The 18,189-nt window shown below is 36.0% G+C and overlaps 1 protein-coding gene across 7 annotated transcripts in view; it reads left to right on the forward strand.

Moving 5' to 3' along the window:
• ADGRB3 (adhesion G protein-coupled receptor B3) overlaps window positions 1-18,189 on the forward strand; it is a 747,209-nt gene that overhangs the window by 694,472 nt on the left and 34,548 nt on the right. For 6 of the 7 annotated variants that reach the window (XM_024248975.3, XM_054557676.2, XM_054557673.2 and 3 more), the window contains 3 exons: window positions 2,838-2,936; window positions 3,256-3,427; window positions 17,854-17,949. In XM_024248975.3, the coding sequence (XP_024104743.3) occupies window positions 2,838-2,936; window positions 3,256-3,427; window positions 17,854-17,949 (367 nt within the window). The remainder of the gene's footprint in view (window positions 1-2,837; window positions 2,937-3,255; window positions 3,428-17,853; window positions 17,950-18,189) is intronic. The other variant, XM_054557672.2, reaches the window with a different exon arrangement.

Genomic DNA, 18,189 nt, shown 5'->3' on the forward strand with positions numbered 1-18,189 from the left:
TTCAGGAGTACAAGTACAGGCTTGTTACATAGATAAACTTGTGTCACAGGGATTTGTTGTACAGATTATTTTATACTCAGGTATTAAGCCTAGTACCCATTAGTTTACCAAGAAGGAATTTATTATAAATACAACACATCTTAAATAAAATGATAGAGTGAATAAAATCAGGATTAAAAATGGCATGTATATTTTTAGAACATCTCAAGCAGAAAATTTAAGTTTCTCTATTTTTCTGCAGTGGAATTTTCTTATCTACTGCCTTAAACTTCTTTGTCTTATGTACCTGAAACTAAGGAAACTGACTTACTAGTACCCTTTACAAGTTTCATGTGATTTTTTTTTTTAAAGAGAGGCTGGCACATTTCCTTTCCAGGGAATATTTTATGTTATTAACAATAAATCAGTCAGACTTTTTTTCTTTAAAGAAAAAGGAAAAATAACATGGAGAAGGGAAACTAGAACCTGTAGATTTTAAGATCCACAGTAATAAATGGAGCAGACAGAACTACCTGAAGAGTAATGTGTGTAAAGTTTTTCTATTTAATGTGACTTTGCTTCTATAATGTGATCCTACCCTGGTGCCCTGGTGGATATATTGGTTAAATTTAAACGTATGGACAACTCAAGTTTTTTTTTACTGTTTGAACTTTTAATTTTATAAATGCATAATTTCTTCTATAATAAAGAAACAAGATCTTATTTTTCAATGCAGTAACTCAATTTAGCATCTAGACTATGTGTTTTTCATATTATATTAATTTCTCTAGTGGTCACATAAACTAGGAAAAAACATTACATGTCTCTAGGTAACTTATCTTTATTCTACTTCATGCACATCCAGTAATAGAATGTCAAAGGTGTCCTACCAGTTAACATCAAGCATAGTTTTTAACAGTTAGCCCTGACTAAGGGAAGTAGGCATAGATCTTCTAGTTAGCCTCAAATAAATGTCAAATAAAGACAAATAAGCATTTTAAATAATGGCTTAAAATTTATTTTCAGACAGGCCCATACTTAGATTAAATCACAGTTTTCAGGACTAAAATACTTACACCATGTACTTAAAATTATTTTTTAGTAATATTTGGCTTTCAATCTTGTTTCAGAGCCTAGAGACAACATATTCTTAGATTAAGAAAGACAACTGCATCAGTGTTTGAAGTGTAAACACCATACAGCCTATCTTCTGTGATAAAGGAAACAATATATAACTAATCCATGCCTTTTTCATATTAATCTGATCAGATTTAACAAGATTAAAGAAATTCAAATGTTTAGTTAGAGAAGTGGTACTTGTTCCTGTTTGTTCATCAGCATAATCTATGGAGCTTGAAAAAAGGCAGATGCCTAAGTCCTATTAAATTAGAATCTTTGTGGTTGGGGCCAGATAGACAGCAGATGTGCAGCCACTGTGGAGAATTCTAGTCTATGTACTCCTTTGGGATGTACACATCGGCGTGTCCATTAAGGCATTCCTAAACTAAGCTGGATAGACTAATGTTTACATATTATTTTGAAACGTTTGGACACATTTGGCTAGTACATGTACCCTGGACTGGATCAGTAAAGCGAGGGATTTAGTGTCATATTCCCAACCCCCACACTCATGTCTGAAAGCTTTGATTTTTCTCACAGGATCTGCTGATCAATCTACTTACTTAGTCACTTTCAGATTTATTATCTCATATCAGCACTATTCACAAGTGAGTACCCTTATTTAAAATAAACCAGAGTTCTAAATTATGAGCATCTTACAACTTTCTCTCTTCTGCCACTTTTCTTATACACATAGTAATGCAACTCCGCTATACGATTCTTTAAGAAAACCTACAGAGTAATCATTTTACACATAGACACCACATAGGAATGGACTATGCACACCGCAGAGCATTATTCCAAGGTGTTTGGAATTTTTAATTCAAGTAATTTCTTTTTGGTTTTTCCTAAAAGCTTTATTTTCTAATAAATCTGTGATTTTCAAGGTACACTTTTCTAAAGCAAAATGTGTGTAAAGTGTAAAGTTTTTCCATATAATGTAATGTAGTAGATGGAGTATGAATTGTTTGAATCTGAATTTATGTGCAAAATCCTCTAGACAAGAATAGACCATTTAAATGCTAGGAGGTTGGAGTCTATGACAAATGTTCAGAAATAATATTTAGAACTTAATGATTATGTGAAGTATGTTTTATTAAAGCAGAAAACTATCACTCTTTTATTATCAACTAATATTTCATCAAATTTCATCGGCCCCTATATTCAGATCATCCTAAAATGTGGACGATACATTGATATTATAAGAAATTTCAAAATATGGATCTGTTGAGAAAAAAATTACATCTTCAACAAATAATTGAAGACTCCTAAAATCCATTTCCTCCTATGTTGGACTTCTGAGACAATTATTTACATTTCAAGAGGTTTTCACAGTTATATATGCCTTCTGCAATTAACAATGAACATCCTCAGAGCTAGGAGTCCCCACATGTTTGATTATTGGGGTCTGAATAAAGGGTTTTCACTGTGTGTCTACAGAAGCACATGCTTATGTTTAACTCAGTGTATTGAGCAACTTTGATCAATAAACACAAGGGCCATTTATGGTGTAATGATGGAAATATGTTTTGCATGCAACAAAGGCCCATATTAAAAGGTAAATGTTACAAAGATAATTTGTAGTATAAATGCATCTTTACAACAACCTAGAGCATTCGTTTTTGATAAATATACTTTTCTGCATGAAATCGTATTTAAAAGCTAAATTGCAGCAGCAACTTTTTTTTGGTGACAATTCAATATTTTGTTCTTTTTGTGGGTGTTCTGTTTGTTTGCAGTCAGATGAGTGAGCCTCATAGCGGTTTGACGCTCAAATGTGCCAAGTGTGGAGTAGTTTCAACAACAGCTTTGTCAGCCACCACCGCCAGTAATGCCATGTTAGTCCCAATCATTTACATCTTCTTGTTACAAATCTTTTACAGTGCATGTGAGAAAATGCTATGATGAAAAAAAAATTGTGTTTTCTAATACAAGACCAGAGAGTATATTTAAATATTTATAATTGGCAACTGTCTTTATAGCTATTGTGGGATAGTATATAAAAAAATATATAAGACTCTCAAATGTCATCTGCTTTGTGGTTTCCAAGTTAATGGTCTTGGAACCACATACAAAAATGCTTTGGTGAATGGGGGTTTGGCTATGGCCTTGGGTGTGATGTACAGCTACGTAATGTTACTTTCTTGGTCTCAACAGGGCATCTCTTTGGAGCTCCTGCGTGGTGTTGCCCCTTCTGGCTTTGACGTGGATGTCTGCAGTTCTGGCCATGACAGATAAACGCTCCATATTGTTTCAAATACTTTTTGCTGTGTTTGATTCATTGCAAGGCTTTGTTATAGTCATGGTCCACTGCATTCTTCGGAGAGAGGTGAGAAGCATTCTTGTGATAGAGAACAGTGTTGGTTGGAAGGGTATTTCCTTGCTAACAAGAATGATCTTTTAATATCTTGATGTTCAGATTAAAGCTGGTCTCCTCCATTGACAATCACTTAGGAATCAAAGCTGAAGGAATGCTTTAAGACACAGCTTGGGAGAGCCCCCAGCACTCTGAAAGTGACAGGTTAGAACAGATGGGACTATGCCAGGAAAAACACAACCAGAGGTGTCAAAAGCCAGGGAGAATAGATTTAAGAGAAGCTACATGGAGTGATTTGTATAAATAAGTCTGTTAGAAAAACTAGTGAATAACAGGACATAGAGACATAAGTTTTAAAGACACAGTTCATGAGCATAATGCAGTGATAGTTCTTAAGCTCATTCCCTAACTCATGTTTCTTCACACAGCACACCCTCATCGCATATATTAAATAATACTATTTTAAGTAGAAAACATTGAAGATGAATGCTTAGTTCTTTTGTCTCTATACCAAGTTTTGGTTATGATTACTATGGATTATTGCTTTTGATATGGATGTTTACTCTTAGAAAAATACTAAAAATGTATACAGCGAGACATGATAGGCAGTGATTGTCTCCAAGAACTGTAGAGGTATTACCGTATCAGCATTTCTCTGGATCATGATTGAGGTTCACTGTCAGTAGTAGGGGAAGAAATAAGTCTTATTTCATGAATGGAGACACTAACTAGCACCAGATCCATCCAGGACAGTGAGAGATTTCAGACTTGAGTCGTTTAGAAACAAAATGTTGTTTTCCAACCTGTGTGAAAATTATTTTGAATGCTTGCAAGCACTGAGAGTATTTATAAGGTTTATGAGTCATTTTAGCATTTACTGTAAGGATGAGTGGTGACAAAAACACACATGACATAGTGCCATGCTAGTCATTTTGAGAAAACAGTCTACTCTGTCATTTTGCATTATCTAGCTTGTTTGAGAACTTTATTACAATGTGCACATTGCAAAAAAACACATGTACGTATGAGTATAAACCCTATAGTTTTGCAGTGATGTGCAGAGATAACCACAGGCTTTTACCTGATTTATCAGATGGGAAGAACAATATTTCTGAGCTATTTTATTTTATTTTATTTTTTATTATACTTTAAGTTCTGAGATACATGTGCAGAACGTGCAGGTTTATTACATAGGTATACATGTGCCATGGTGGTTTGCTGTACCCATCAACCTGTCATCTACATTAGGTATTTCTCCTAATGCTATCCCTCCTCTAGCCCTCCACCCCTGACAGGACCTGGTGTGTGATGTTCCCCTCCCTGTGTCCGTGTGTTCTCATTGTTCAACTCCCGCTAATGAATAAGGACATGCAGTGTTTGGTTTTCTGTTCCTGTGTTAGTTCACTGAGAATGATGGCTTCCAGCTTCATCCATGTCCCTGCAAAGGACATGAAATCATCCTTTTTCAATAGCTGCAGAGTATTCCATGGTGTATATGTGCCACATTTTCTTTATCCAGTCTATCACTGATGGGCATTTGGATTGGTTCCAAGTTTTTGCTACTGTGAACAGTGCTGCAATAAACATATGTGTGCGTGTGTCTTTATAGGAGAATGATGTATAATCCTTTGGGCATATACCCAGTAATGGGATTGCTGGGTCAAATGGTATTTCTGGTTCTATATCCTTGAGGAATCGTCACACTGTCTTCCACAATGGTTGAGCTAATTTACACTCCCATCAATGGTGTAAAAGCATTCCTGTTTCTCCACATCCTCTCCAGCATCTATTCTTTCCTGACATTTTAATGATCGCCATTCTAACTGGCATGAGATGTTATCTCATTGTGGTTTTGATTTGCGTTTCTGTAATGACCAGTAATGGTGATCTATTTTTCATATGTTTGTTGGCTGCACAAATGTCTTAATAAGATACAGATGTCCGTAATAAACCCACATGTATTCTAAGAACATTCTATGTAGAAAATCAATGAAAACCAATAAACAGTAACTTCACATTGCAAGGGGAGGAGAGTATTTTACCATTTAAAAAGTCTGATGTCGTTTACAGTTGCCAAGCCTTACTATTCCCTTAGCAAATTTCTACCTAGAATATCAGCATTAAAAATCTTCCAAGTATTGAATTATTTATAGACCAAAGGAGTAGAAATTAAGAGGAAATTGAAGAATAATTTAGCTTATGTTCTCCAACTGTAACTATCTTATGGGTCTTCTGTATTAATATTATTGCTAATAATTAAGTAATAAGATTGTTCTAAATGAGTAGACACATAATATGTTTTTGATTGATGATTAAGGATGAAGTATTTCAGGTTTTAAGTAAGATACATGATTAAATACCTACATGCAGTTTTTAAAAGATATTAATACCTTAGGTGTTTAGGAGTACAACAGTGCTGCATCACTATATAAGCTTCTCTTTTTCTTCAGAATAAGCTTGATAGATAGTTTTAAGCTATCACCAAAATATGCAGGTTTTAAAGTGGCAGATATTATGATGGCTAGTTATCAAATGTTTGCTGTTTACATGAAGAAAAATATTTGGCACAAAAATTCTTGATTTCCCTCAGAACTTTTTCATACTTGCTAATTGGACTATTAACTGTCAAAAAAAATGATTTACAAGTAATTAAATCAATCATATAATAAATGCTTCTGCTAAAGTAGGTGTCTCTAAATACATGTTTTCTGTACTAATGGAAAATAAAAATATGGATACATCTCTGTTGTTGCATTTTCAATTTTTAGTTCAAGTTGAATAATTTTATAGCAAATAAATTAACAGCAGAGTGTCATAACACTCTTTATCTCCATCACTGAAATGGCAAATCACATATTTCTTTTTTTTTAATTGAACCTTTAAAATACCCTATAACATTGCTGTAAATACACAGAGCAGATTTCAGGTATAGGGCAAGTCTGCTTCAGAATTCCTAGACGAAGATGTTATTTAAACACTTTGTTTAGAAGGATTTTACAGATCCCAAGGAAGATATCATAGGAGGCCTCATTTGGAACACAGAAATTCTTTTTGACCTTCTAAAGGTATGTTGCCTGACACTAGCAATGGGTATATCTCAGATTACTTGTGATCACGTTGCCCTGACTTTACCATGGTCCAAGAGAAGAGAAATATCTCCCATATCCTCTGTGTCTCCACTGAACAATAATTTCATAAAAATATACCAAAGCAAATGGAATAGATAGCTATATGTAAAACATTAGGTAGTGATTTATATCTATTAATCTACTTCATAATTTATAATTGGATCCTAGAAATACAGTTTTATCTCTACTGCTCTTCACTTTAAAATATTTGTTTCACTAAAATTCATGTGGGCTTTTCTTTCTCAAAATATATAAGCAATGTAAAATATATATTTTTTAATTTAGAGACTGGATATATATATTTCTATTTCTATGTATTTTTGACAGACACTAACATAATTTGGTCTTTAATGACTGTCCCAATACAAATTCAGAAGGCTTTACCCATATTCATTATTTCTGTGGAGGAGGTGGGTCTACACAAGGGAAGAATATAGCCTTGCAGTTTAAGAAGGAGAAAAGAAGTGAAATACTATAACTGTGATATTTTTAATGTGTTGTGCATGGAGCCTAATTTATTTTAAAAGTGACTTTGCTTCTAGTGGGTCCAATTTTACAATCATTTCAAATCAGAAGAAAAGGGAGAAATGATTACTCTGTCCTGCCAAACCAATTATATCACACTAAAAAAATTTGGAATCTTTGCATAATTATTTGTTCTGACCTTCAGACCTAAAATCTTAATATTTAAACTTTATAAAATTTATATTCTTGAAAATACAGTTTCTTCTTCTGGAATAACTTTTCTTTTGAATTGCTTTACTAAATCTCTCTGGAGAAAAAAACAAAAGACAAAAAGAGGAAATAAGAATAAAGAAAATAAGCCATCTGATTCATCACGATACATACTTTTAGCAACAGAACCTAAATCTTAGAAGCTAATATGTTTAACAGCTAATAAGACGGAATTGAATACAATGAGTATAGAGGCTTTTCTTCATTTATCCATCATTGGTTGATTAGAATTCATTTGAATTAAACAGATAACAAAATATACTATTTACTATTCCCCGCATTGCTATGGAAATGGAAGGACACAAGAGTTATGAAACCTTTGAAATAGTTACTGTTGCTAGGAAACCACTTTCTTGGTGCCTGCACATTCTTCTCATCTTTCTGTCTCTGGCTGTGCCTGGCTTTAAGACAGTCTTACAGCTCTATGTCAGAGGGGGAAAATCACAAGATCGTGATACAAAACAAGCTACAATAAAACTCTTTCACTAAATGGAAGGATAAAAGGAAAGTGCTTAAATGGATAATTTTGTTATATCAGTGTGTGAGAATCCTGTGGCTGTTCTGTAGCATCACTAACAGGGCCAAGCTCCTCTTTTCTCTTTCCCAAGCACTGGCAGGAGGTCTAGGCTGCACCAGATGAGGTCCCAAAATCTGTATCCAAACCTGTGAAGTCATTTTGTAGCAAAATGCTTAAAATAAAAAACTTTTCTTTCTTCCTTCTCCCACTCCCACCCTTTTTTAGCCTATTTCCTATTTAGTCTTATTATTTCCACCAGGCGTACAGATAAACACAATGATTTACATGTACATGGCAGTGAATATGTAAAACAGACAAGCATCCTTACCTGTCTAATCTAAAACCAATAATATTCCAAAGTAAATCATTAAAATAAATGAAGCCAGTAGTGATGAAATAACTAGACAACAATATGTAAAGAGTCCATATTGCATATAATATAGCTCAGATAGAGAGTTACATGAACATCCAGGTTTGACTACTTACAGGGAAATTGAGTATGACTCATTAGCATGGAAGGGTATATTTGTGCCTTCCTTTACTGCAGGATGGCTCAGCTGTTTTAGTTGGTCTTTGAAGAGGAAGGAGGAGGTGATGAAAGACTTCAAAACTCATGGGTTCCTAAGGGAACAATGAGGTTAGAAGAGTAGGGAAGTGAAGGTTTCTGGTAGAGGAAGATGGAGAAAGGTTACTGGGCATATGGTTTCCATGGAGTGGGGCCTGTGGTGAATAGCAGAGAGTTTGATTCTTCTCTGGGACCATATGAAGCACATGGAGGCATAAAGCAAATGATGTGATCCTGGACCCTAGTGATTTTTTTTTTTTTTTAGATAGCTATGACTGAAGCAGCAAAAGAAAAACAATACTGATGACATTTGAGGACAAAGCATTGACTAAGTGATGTTTTGTGCTTTCTGGTCAGAGTGTTCAATGACCATAATAAGTGGCCATTACAAGTGGTCTCATAAAGAAAGATAAATCGATTTCAAAGTTCATAAGTAGCTCAGGGCAGGGAGGGTCAGGGTACTGATTCTAACATTTTGAGCTTGCTTAGAAGGTCATTGTACTGATTCTAACATTTTGAGGTTGTACTGATTCTAACATTTTGAGCTTGCTCAGAAGAAAACTTCAGGCCAATTTCCCTGATGAATATCAATGTAAACATCCTCAATAAAATACTGGCAAACTGAATCCAGCAGCACATCAAAAAACTTACCCACTTTGATCAAATTGGCTTCATCCCTGGGATGCAAGGCTGGTTCAAAATATGCAAATCAATAAATGTAATCCATCACATAAAAAACAGAACCAATGACAAAAACCACATGATTATCTCAATAGATGCAGAAAAGGCCTTCAATAAAATTCAAAACCCCTTCATGCTAACAATTCTCAATAAACTAGGTATTGATGGAACGTAGCTCAAAATAATAAGAGCTGTTTAAGACAAACCCACAGCCAATATCATACTGAATGGGCAAAACCTGGAAGCATTCCCTTTGAAAACCGGCACTAGATAAGGATGCCCTCTCTCACCACTCCTATTCAACATAGTATTGAAAGTTCTGGCCAGGGCAATCAGGCAAGAGAAAGAAATAAAGGGTATTCAAACAGGAAGAGAGGAAGTCAAATTGTCTCTCTTTGCAGATGACATGATTGTATATTTAGAAAACCCTACTGTCTCAGCCCCAAATCTTCTTAAGCTGATAAGCAACTTCAACAAAGTCTCAAGATACAAAATTAATGTGCAAAAATCACAAGCATTCCTATACACCAATAATAGACAAACAGAGAGCCAAATTATGAGTGAACTCCCATTTACAATTGCTACAAAGAGAATAAAATACCTAGGAATAAAACTTACAAGGATTGTAAAGGACCTCTTCAAGGAGAACTACAAGCCACTGCTCAAGGAAATAAGAGAGGACACAAACAAATGGAAAAACATTCCATGCTCATGGATAGGAAGAATCAATATCATGAAAACTACCCAAAGTAATTTATAGATTCAATGCTATCCCTATCAAGCTACCATTGACTTTCTTCACAGAATTAGAAAAAACTACTTTAAATTTCACATGGAACCAAAAAAGAGCCTGTATAGCCAAGACAATCCTAAGCAAAAAGAACAAAGCTGGAGGCATCATGCTACCTGACTTCAAACTATACTACAAGCCTACAGTAACCAAAACAGCATGGTACTGGTACCAAAACAGATATATAGACTAATGGAACAGAACTGAGGCCAACCTATGGAATGGGAGAAAATTTTTGCAATCTATCCATCTGACAGAGGGCTAATATCCAGAATCTACAAGGAACTTAAACAAATTTACAAGAAATAAACAACTCTATCAAAAAGTGGGGAAAGGATATGAACAGACACTTTTCAAAAGAAGACATTTATGCAGCCAACAAACATATGAAAAATAGCTCATCATCACTAGTCATTAGAGAAATACAAATCAAAACCTCAGTGAGATACCATCTCATGCCAGTTAGAAGGGTGATCATTAAAAAGTCAGGAAACAACAGATGCTGGAGAGGATGTGGAGAAATAGGAAGGCTTTTACACTGTTGGTGGGAGTGTAAATTAGCTCAACCATTGTGGAAGACAGTGTGACGATTCCTCAAGGATGTAGAACCAGAAATACCATTTGATCCAGCAATCCCATTACTGGGTGTATGCCCAAAGGATTATACATCACTCTGCTTGCTATAAAGACACATGTACACATGTATTTATTGCAGCACTGTTCACAATAGCAAAAACTCAGAACAAACCCAAATGCCCATCAATGATAGAATGGATAAAGAAAATGTGGCACATATACACCATGGAATACTACGCAGCCATAAAAAAGGATGATTTCATGTCCTTTGCAGGGACATGGATGAAGCTGGAAACCATCATTCTCAGCGAACTAACACAGGAACTGAAAACCAAACACCGCATGTTCTCACTTATAAGTGGGAGTTGAGCAATGAGAACACATGGACACAGGGAGGGGAGCATCACACACCAGGGCCTGTCGGGAGGTGGGGGCCTAGGGGAGGGTTAGCATTAGGAGAAATACCTAATGTAGATGACAGGTTGATGGGTGCAGCAAACCACCATAGCACGTGTATACCTATGTAACAAACCTGCACGTTCTGCACAGTTATCCCAAAACTTAAATAATAATAATAATAAATAAAAGAATTAAGCAAGATGGGAGTTAGTTGCTAAGAGCTTTATCCTTGTCAGCCTGATTGAAAGTTCAAAAAGAAACACATTTCAGATTTTTTTGTTGTTTCATTTGTAATAAAATAGGATGTGGGGCCAGGCACAGTGGCTCATGCCTGTAATCCTAGCACTTTTTTTTGGGAGCCAAGATGGAAGGATTGCTTGAGGCCTGGACTTTTAGACCAGCCTGGGCAACACAGTGAGACCCCCACCTCTACAAAAAAAATTTAAAAATCATTTAGCCAGATGTGGTGGTGTTTACCTGTATTACCGGCTACTCAGGAGGAGAAGGCAGTAGGGTTGTTTGACCTCAGGAGGTCAAGGCTGCAGTGAGCCATGATTGAGCCACTGCACTCTAGCCTGGGTGATAGAGTGAGGCCTCATCTCTAAAAAGAAAAAAAAATAGCATGCAGTACCTTGAAATGGGATAATGTCTGCAAGTATAAAAATAAACCTGGATTTTACCAGAACAGAGAATGAGGCGCACAAAAACTGCTTTTAAATAAAAGCATGGGCATCACACAGGCAAGGACAATATGCGCATATTCTTATACACCTTTCCAAGAAATCACCAACCTCATTTGACCCAAAAGTCATCCCACTTCTTAGGCAGGGAAATGTAAATTCTAATTCTCCTTCCAGATTAAGCTTTCCTGACTTAGCAAAATTGCTATTATATTATGAATATTTACATCAGTCTTGATTTTCACACATGGTTCTCCTAGTCCATGCAGAGATTTAAGGGGTTAACAAGAGTATGAAATAAGATGGGTGAGATGACATCAGTAAAAAAGTTCAGACAGAGAGTTTGTAACAGAAATTGACAAACTCTGTCATGCCTGCCAGTTAACATCAAACCATTGCTTGCTGTTACCCACAGTTCTTCTGTGGGATCCTCACACTGCCCTCCCAGCTGTTCCCTACTCTGGGTAGCAGCATGGTGCTTCTATCTATAGTCAAGAAGAGTAGGCTGGGCACAGTGGCTCACGCCTGCAATCCCAGCACTTTGGGAGGCTGAGGCGGGTGGATCACCTGAGATCAGGAGTTCAAGACCAGCCTGGCCAACATGGTGAAACCCTGTCTCTACTAAAAAATGCAAAAAAAAAAAAAAATTAGCCGGGCATGGTGGCAGGTGCCTGTAGTCCCAGCTACTCACGAGGCTGAGGCAGAGAATCACTTGAACCCAGGAGGTGGAGGTTGCAGTGAGCTGAGATCGTGCCACCACACTCCAGCCTGCATGACAGAGCAAGACTCTGCCAAAAAAAAAGAAGAAGAAGAGTAGGTAAACACAGACATGTGGATATGTGGATGGACAAGTTTCACCTTTCTCTCCTTGCTACTCCTAGATTGTCCTTGCAATATTGTTAAACTAATAACTGGAGGTTCAATATGTCTTAAATAAAAGTTCAAACTGAAAACTTATCTGATTAACTCATATCTTATTTTTTATCTAAATCATAAAAGGTTGGAAATTATGGTACAGCAACTTAATTTCTGACCAGTTGGAAATAATTGTTTTGGTTTATTCCTTCACTTAAACTATCTTATTCTTTGTTCAGTAAGACAATAGGGTGGTACATTGGAATGAAGACTAGCTTTCAAGTCAAGTGACCTGATTCCATTCCCAGCTCTGCTACTTGTTATTGTTATGATCTTGAGCAAGTTACTTAAGCTCTCTAAGCTTCAAGGTCCTCTTCTGTGACACTGAAATAATGTCTGCCACAAAGGGGATGGCATGAGGCTGAAATGAAATATCACCTGAGAAGGCATGGGATCCTGGGGTCTGACACATAATTTCCCTTTCCTTCCTTTCTATTCTCATGCTGAAGAAATGCTGCTACATGTTTTTCAGATCATGCACATGACATATAATTTAGAGAAGCTTATATGACCTCCTCAAACTGATGTAAAAAGTAATTTGAAGGTAAAGAGGTATAACAATTTTAGAGATTAAGTGATAGACCCTTTAGATATTAAGGGATTCTAATAGACAGTCATTGGGACTGAAATTTGCGTCTGGAGTGCATATTTTTCTTTCATTATATAGTAAATGGCAGATTTTCACTTTTTGTTTATTGACTTTGCTATCAGCAAAGTCATTTAATATATTAATAATGTGAAGTCACTCATAATTCATTCATATCAATTGTCATATCAACTGTCACAATACATATGAAACTGAAAAGTCATTCATTTCATAATTAGATTGCATAGAGTTTAATGATTACAAAAAGCTGAGCTGTTTGTTCAAATACGAAACAATGGTAGAAATGAGATTCAAAAAATAAAAGGCCACATAAGAAACTCTTCTCCCCCGGAGGAAAAATTACAAATAATTACAAGAATGTAACTTTACTTATTTTCCTGGCTTAGAATGATCCTCTTGAATAGGAAATCAAGAAGAATTACTATAGGTAAAACTGTCTTCTTAAAAGTGAAGATTCAGGGTCTGATTTGCTCAGTAGCTAAATACAGAGCCCACTTCAAATTGTGTAGCTCTTTCCTGTGAGGTTTGTCTGGATTGCAACACTGCCAAACATCGCTCGGTGCTCTTCCCTAGCAATCTCTAACTCTGGCACCAGCTTCCACAATGACACTCTGCCAGCTGCCTTCAGAGCGAGGACCAATCCAGAAACTCTCAGCCTGCTGCTGTTGATATAAAGTGAATCCCTCTCCTGGTTCAGAAGACAAGAGCGAGACACAGCCCTGCAAACCTCTTCAAACTCATGTCTCATCCAAAAATCCATCAGAGTTTATAGCTTTTTCAGGAGTTTTTAGAGCAACCCCTAGCAGGAGCCAGTCAAAATAACTTTGGAAGTGCATGGTTGGATTCTTTTCAGGAGACAACCTTGATAGCTTATTGTTTTTCCTTCACCTTATTGTGTGATGTTTTCTCACCATTCTTTTTTTTTTTTTTCATTTTACAACATGCCATTAGATTGCCTTAAAGTCTCCTAAATATCCCAATGTTAGTTACATATCTGTTCCTTGCTACTCCTGAGATATTTGACCCTCTGCCTATCAATTCAGGTGAAAGATCTATTACAGATTATTAAAAAAGAAAAAATTTGAAGTCTAGATTTTAATTGTGCCATAATTTATCTTAAATATTAAATTGTTTCCTATAGGTTTAGTAAAAAATTGCATTTACTGGTATCAAGTAATTTTTTTAATGTTAATTTCACAAGAACTCAAAGATGCAGTGATTTTAATATCTAATAAATCTTAAATTTAGTTGTTACCTAAAATAAGTGATTTTCCAAATGGTAAGTCAAAGAAAAATATTATTGCCAGGCATTATAAATATTACTATTGGCACAGAATATTTTAATATTCTGACTGAGAAAGCAAGATCTAGATTCTGTCTTTTTTTTTATTTTTTGTGTTTTCTGCTTGTTTGAAATATAGACTTGCTTTTTACAAAAATTCAATTATTCTTCATCAGCACAACTCACATCAATTCACCAAAATCAAGCCCCTCTTAGTTTACCAGATATAAAATTCAATTAATTATCCAAACACTTTCAAATAGCTGTGAATGCTTTTTCCAGATACCATCTTGCCTGAAGTATTCTATTCTGTGATAAGAAATATGCACTATGAAATCTAATCTAGTCATTTTTTCCTGAGAGTGTTGGACAAATATTTAAGACTAATATAGACTAATTCATCCAGATTCCCTAGATACATTTTTTTTTTTTGAGACATAGTCTTTCTCTTGTCACCCAGGCTGGAGTACAATGGCACAATCTTGGCTCACTGCAACCTTCGCCTCCCAAGTTCAAGCAATTCTCCTCCCTCAGCCTCCCAAGTAGCTGGGATTACAGGCACCTGCCACCACGCCCTGCTAATTTTTGTATTTTTTTAGTAGAGACGGGATTTCGCCATGTTCCCCAGACTGGTCTCGAACCCCTGACCTCATGTTCCGCCCGCCTCGCTTCCCAAAGTGCTGGAATTACAGGCATGAGCCACCACGCCCTGCCCCCAGATACATTTTTAAGATTAAAAAAATAAATAAAATGGAGCATTTAGAATCAAGTAGAATTTCTTCTGCAAATCCTTCTAAATTAGAGGTATCAGAGGCACTAAAAGTGTCAGAGAATCTAGCACTTAAATTGTGACATTTATACAACCATTAAAATGACCTTGAATTTACTGGAGAATATTTATTCTTTTTTGATTTATATTTCTTCTGAATAGCATTTAATGGTTCATGAAGCTGACATCATTATTCAGTGTAGAAATGCCCTTATCTATTGTCCCATTTGGGAGTTTGGCAGTGGAAGGTATTGATTTTATATGTGTGTGTGTTCTGAAAAGACCTGGATTTCTTTTACATCTCCTTCAAGCAACTAAGAGTTGATTTTGAAGAGAAACCTACAGAAATTATATTTCCATATTTCATAGTCAGCCAAAAATATTGGCAACTATGCTTTGAAGGTCTGAAAGTTGGGAGTGGTTAGCAAGGACCATTCAAATTAATCTTTGGTATTACCAAAACGTTTCTCATTTTATATATGCTGATCTAGAAATATGCTTGATAGAAATCTTCATGAGACAAGCTCCCAGAAGGCACCATTGCTAACATAGTTTATCTTCCTTTGTAAAATGTGTTTCTTTAATGGTTGCCTTGAGGCGCAAACAGAAAATTAACATGTACCTATTTTTCTGACATTGGTTTCTAGGATTTTTTTTCTTAAAACAGATATACTTTCTTAGTGGTTTCCCCAAATCAAATGTCTGCATAATAGAAAAAGTAATGATCTGACAAAGACTCATTACCAATTTTCGATTACTAATGTCTCTCTTTAAAACGTACAACAACTTCTTAATCTAAAAAGGAGGAGCTTGAAAGCCTTCACATCTGAAAAATCTAATTTTGTCCTGGTTGTGTCTCCTTTACCAGGAAAAGCTAGATTATTTAGTTATAAATATTTATTCAGTTCTTCAGGAAAAGATGATCAGACTAGATTTCACTACGTCTGTACTTTAACTGATGTGTTTGAAAAAGGAAATAAGAAATTACCTTGCTGGGTATCAGATAATGCATTCTTTTTCAAAGAAATTTTAAATTTAGAAATATTAGAGTAATAGAATGGAAGACAGGTCAGAGAACACTGAGTCTATCCCCATTCCTTTGTTTCACAGACATTATGGCCACATCAGTAGGATTAGGACCGGAGGTGGAGAAATAGAAGTGGACAGAGGTCTCATTATTGGGCCAGTTGGCCAGTCTTTGGTTGTGACTAGACTTAGTGTCAGTTTCCAAATCCTGCAATGTGGCAATTTAGGAGAGAGGCTACTAATGACTATGAAATGGGTGAGAGGACAAGGAGGAAGCTAAAAACAACGTAATAGGCTCAGTTTTGTTTTGTTTTGTTTTGTTTCCTGGCCAACAGGTGTATTATGACTATCTCACATCAAAATGGTGACAAGAGATCTTATATCACTGCTTCTCAAAAGCGAAAATCTCTATATATTAGCCTTAGTAGTCCCTATAATGATGCATCAGTAAAACAGGGAAAACATCGTCTGTGCTTTGTTTTTTAATCCAATAAAACAGAGTGTAATAAACAAGAAAGGGAAAGTCAATAATATGAAGTCAGAAAAACAAAGTAGTGAAATGACCTTGACATTGACTTGGAATAAGTAGCTACTTGTAAAGATGTCCATCAACAGCTCGTGGGGAGCTTGATGAACCTCTGGAAGTGGAAAGAACATGCTGATGCTGAGACACTGTAAGAACAGAATAACTATCAATTGCTTTTTGTGTTTGCTACCCAGCTATTCATGTTCCTTGACTTGTTTTTTAACAAAAGAATTAATGTAATGTTCTTAGAACTTTCGTGAGATATGTTTGTTCTTTCTTCAGAATTTGATTATAAATGGATGTTTGGACATTAAGGAAGTTTGGCTTTGCAAAGTGACTTTATTGTCAAGTCAGCCCACCAGAAGTAGTGCTGTTTTGTTTCCCTTTTGTTTCATTATGTTTTGTTTTTAAATCAGGGCACATAGTACTTGAAGGGAGACAAGAGATAGTCTACTCAAAGATTTCTTACATGAGACATAAAAAGAAACATCCCAAATCAATTTCAGTCAAAAGATCATTGAATAATCTCATTTTTCATAATACATAAAGCTGTTATGAAGATTATGCCATAGCAAATAGTAAATCTCCCTTAAAAGATACACATATTATGTACAACAGTGGAATAAATCTGCCTTCTGGCAAGAATTATTAGTGTTGAGCCAGATATAGCTATTTTGATAGCTAAGGAGTTCCCAGCACTTCCCTCTATTGGTTACAGCAAGTGATAAATTTCCTTGGCATACAGCAAAAGTCCAGGTACACCAGCATTTGTATTAAAAAGTAAACAAGGCAGGGCACGGTGGCTCATGCCTGTAATCCCAGCACTTTGGGGGGCGGAGGTGGGCGGATCACCTGAGGTCAGGAGTTCAAGACCAGCCTGACCAACATGGAGAAACCCCATCTCTACTAAAAATACAATATTAGCTGGGCGTGGTGGCGCATGCCTGTAATCCCAGCTACTTGAGAGGCTGAGGCAGGAAAATCACTTGAACCTGAGAGACAGAGGTTGCAGTGAGGCAAGATCGCACCATTGCACTCCAGCCTGGGCAACAAGAGTGAAATTCCGTTTCAAAAAATAATAGTAGTAATAATAATAATAAGTTTTTTAAAAAAGAAGTAAACAAAATCGGTATAAGATAGTAAAATCAATGATAACCACTGCCTCAGAGTTGATTGTCAATATAGAGAGTATCTTGTCATTATTAAGAGAGAAGAAAATTAATGTGTTCCCCCTCCCCACAGGTTCAGGATGCATTTAGATGCCGATTGAGAAACTGTCAGGATCCCATCAATGCAGACTCTTCGAGTTCTTTTCCTAATGGGCATGCTCAAATCATGGTGAGTTTTTATTTTTCCTCTGATTGTTAATTAACTCATGATTTCTCAAGGGAATAAAAAAATCCTTATGAGTAAAACAGTGTAAAATTTTCATTTTGATTGACTTTGGCTTCAGTTCATTAATAGACTGTGAACTCTGGTACCACAGAAGTATTATTTCCAGATGGCTTCAGAGTCAAGGACGTGTTGTTGGTTCCCTGGGGTGTTGAGTGTGGGAGTCCTATGCAACACTGCGAAGTA

Source organism: Pongo abelii, chromosome 5, assembly GCF_028885655.2.
Source record: "Pongo abelii isolate AG06213 chromosome 5, NHGRI_mPonAbe1-v2.0_pri, whole genome shotgun sequence".
NCBI classification, from domain to species: domain Eukaryota; kingdom Metazoa; phylum Chordata; class Mammalia; order Primates; family Hominidae; genus Pongo; species Pongo abelii.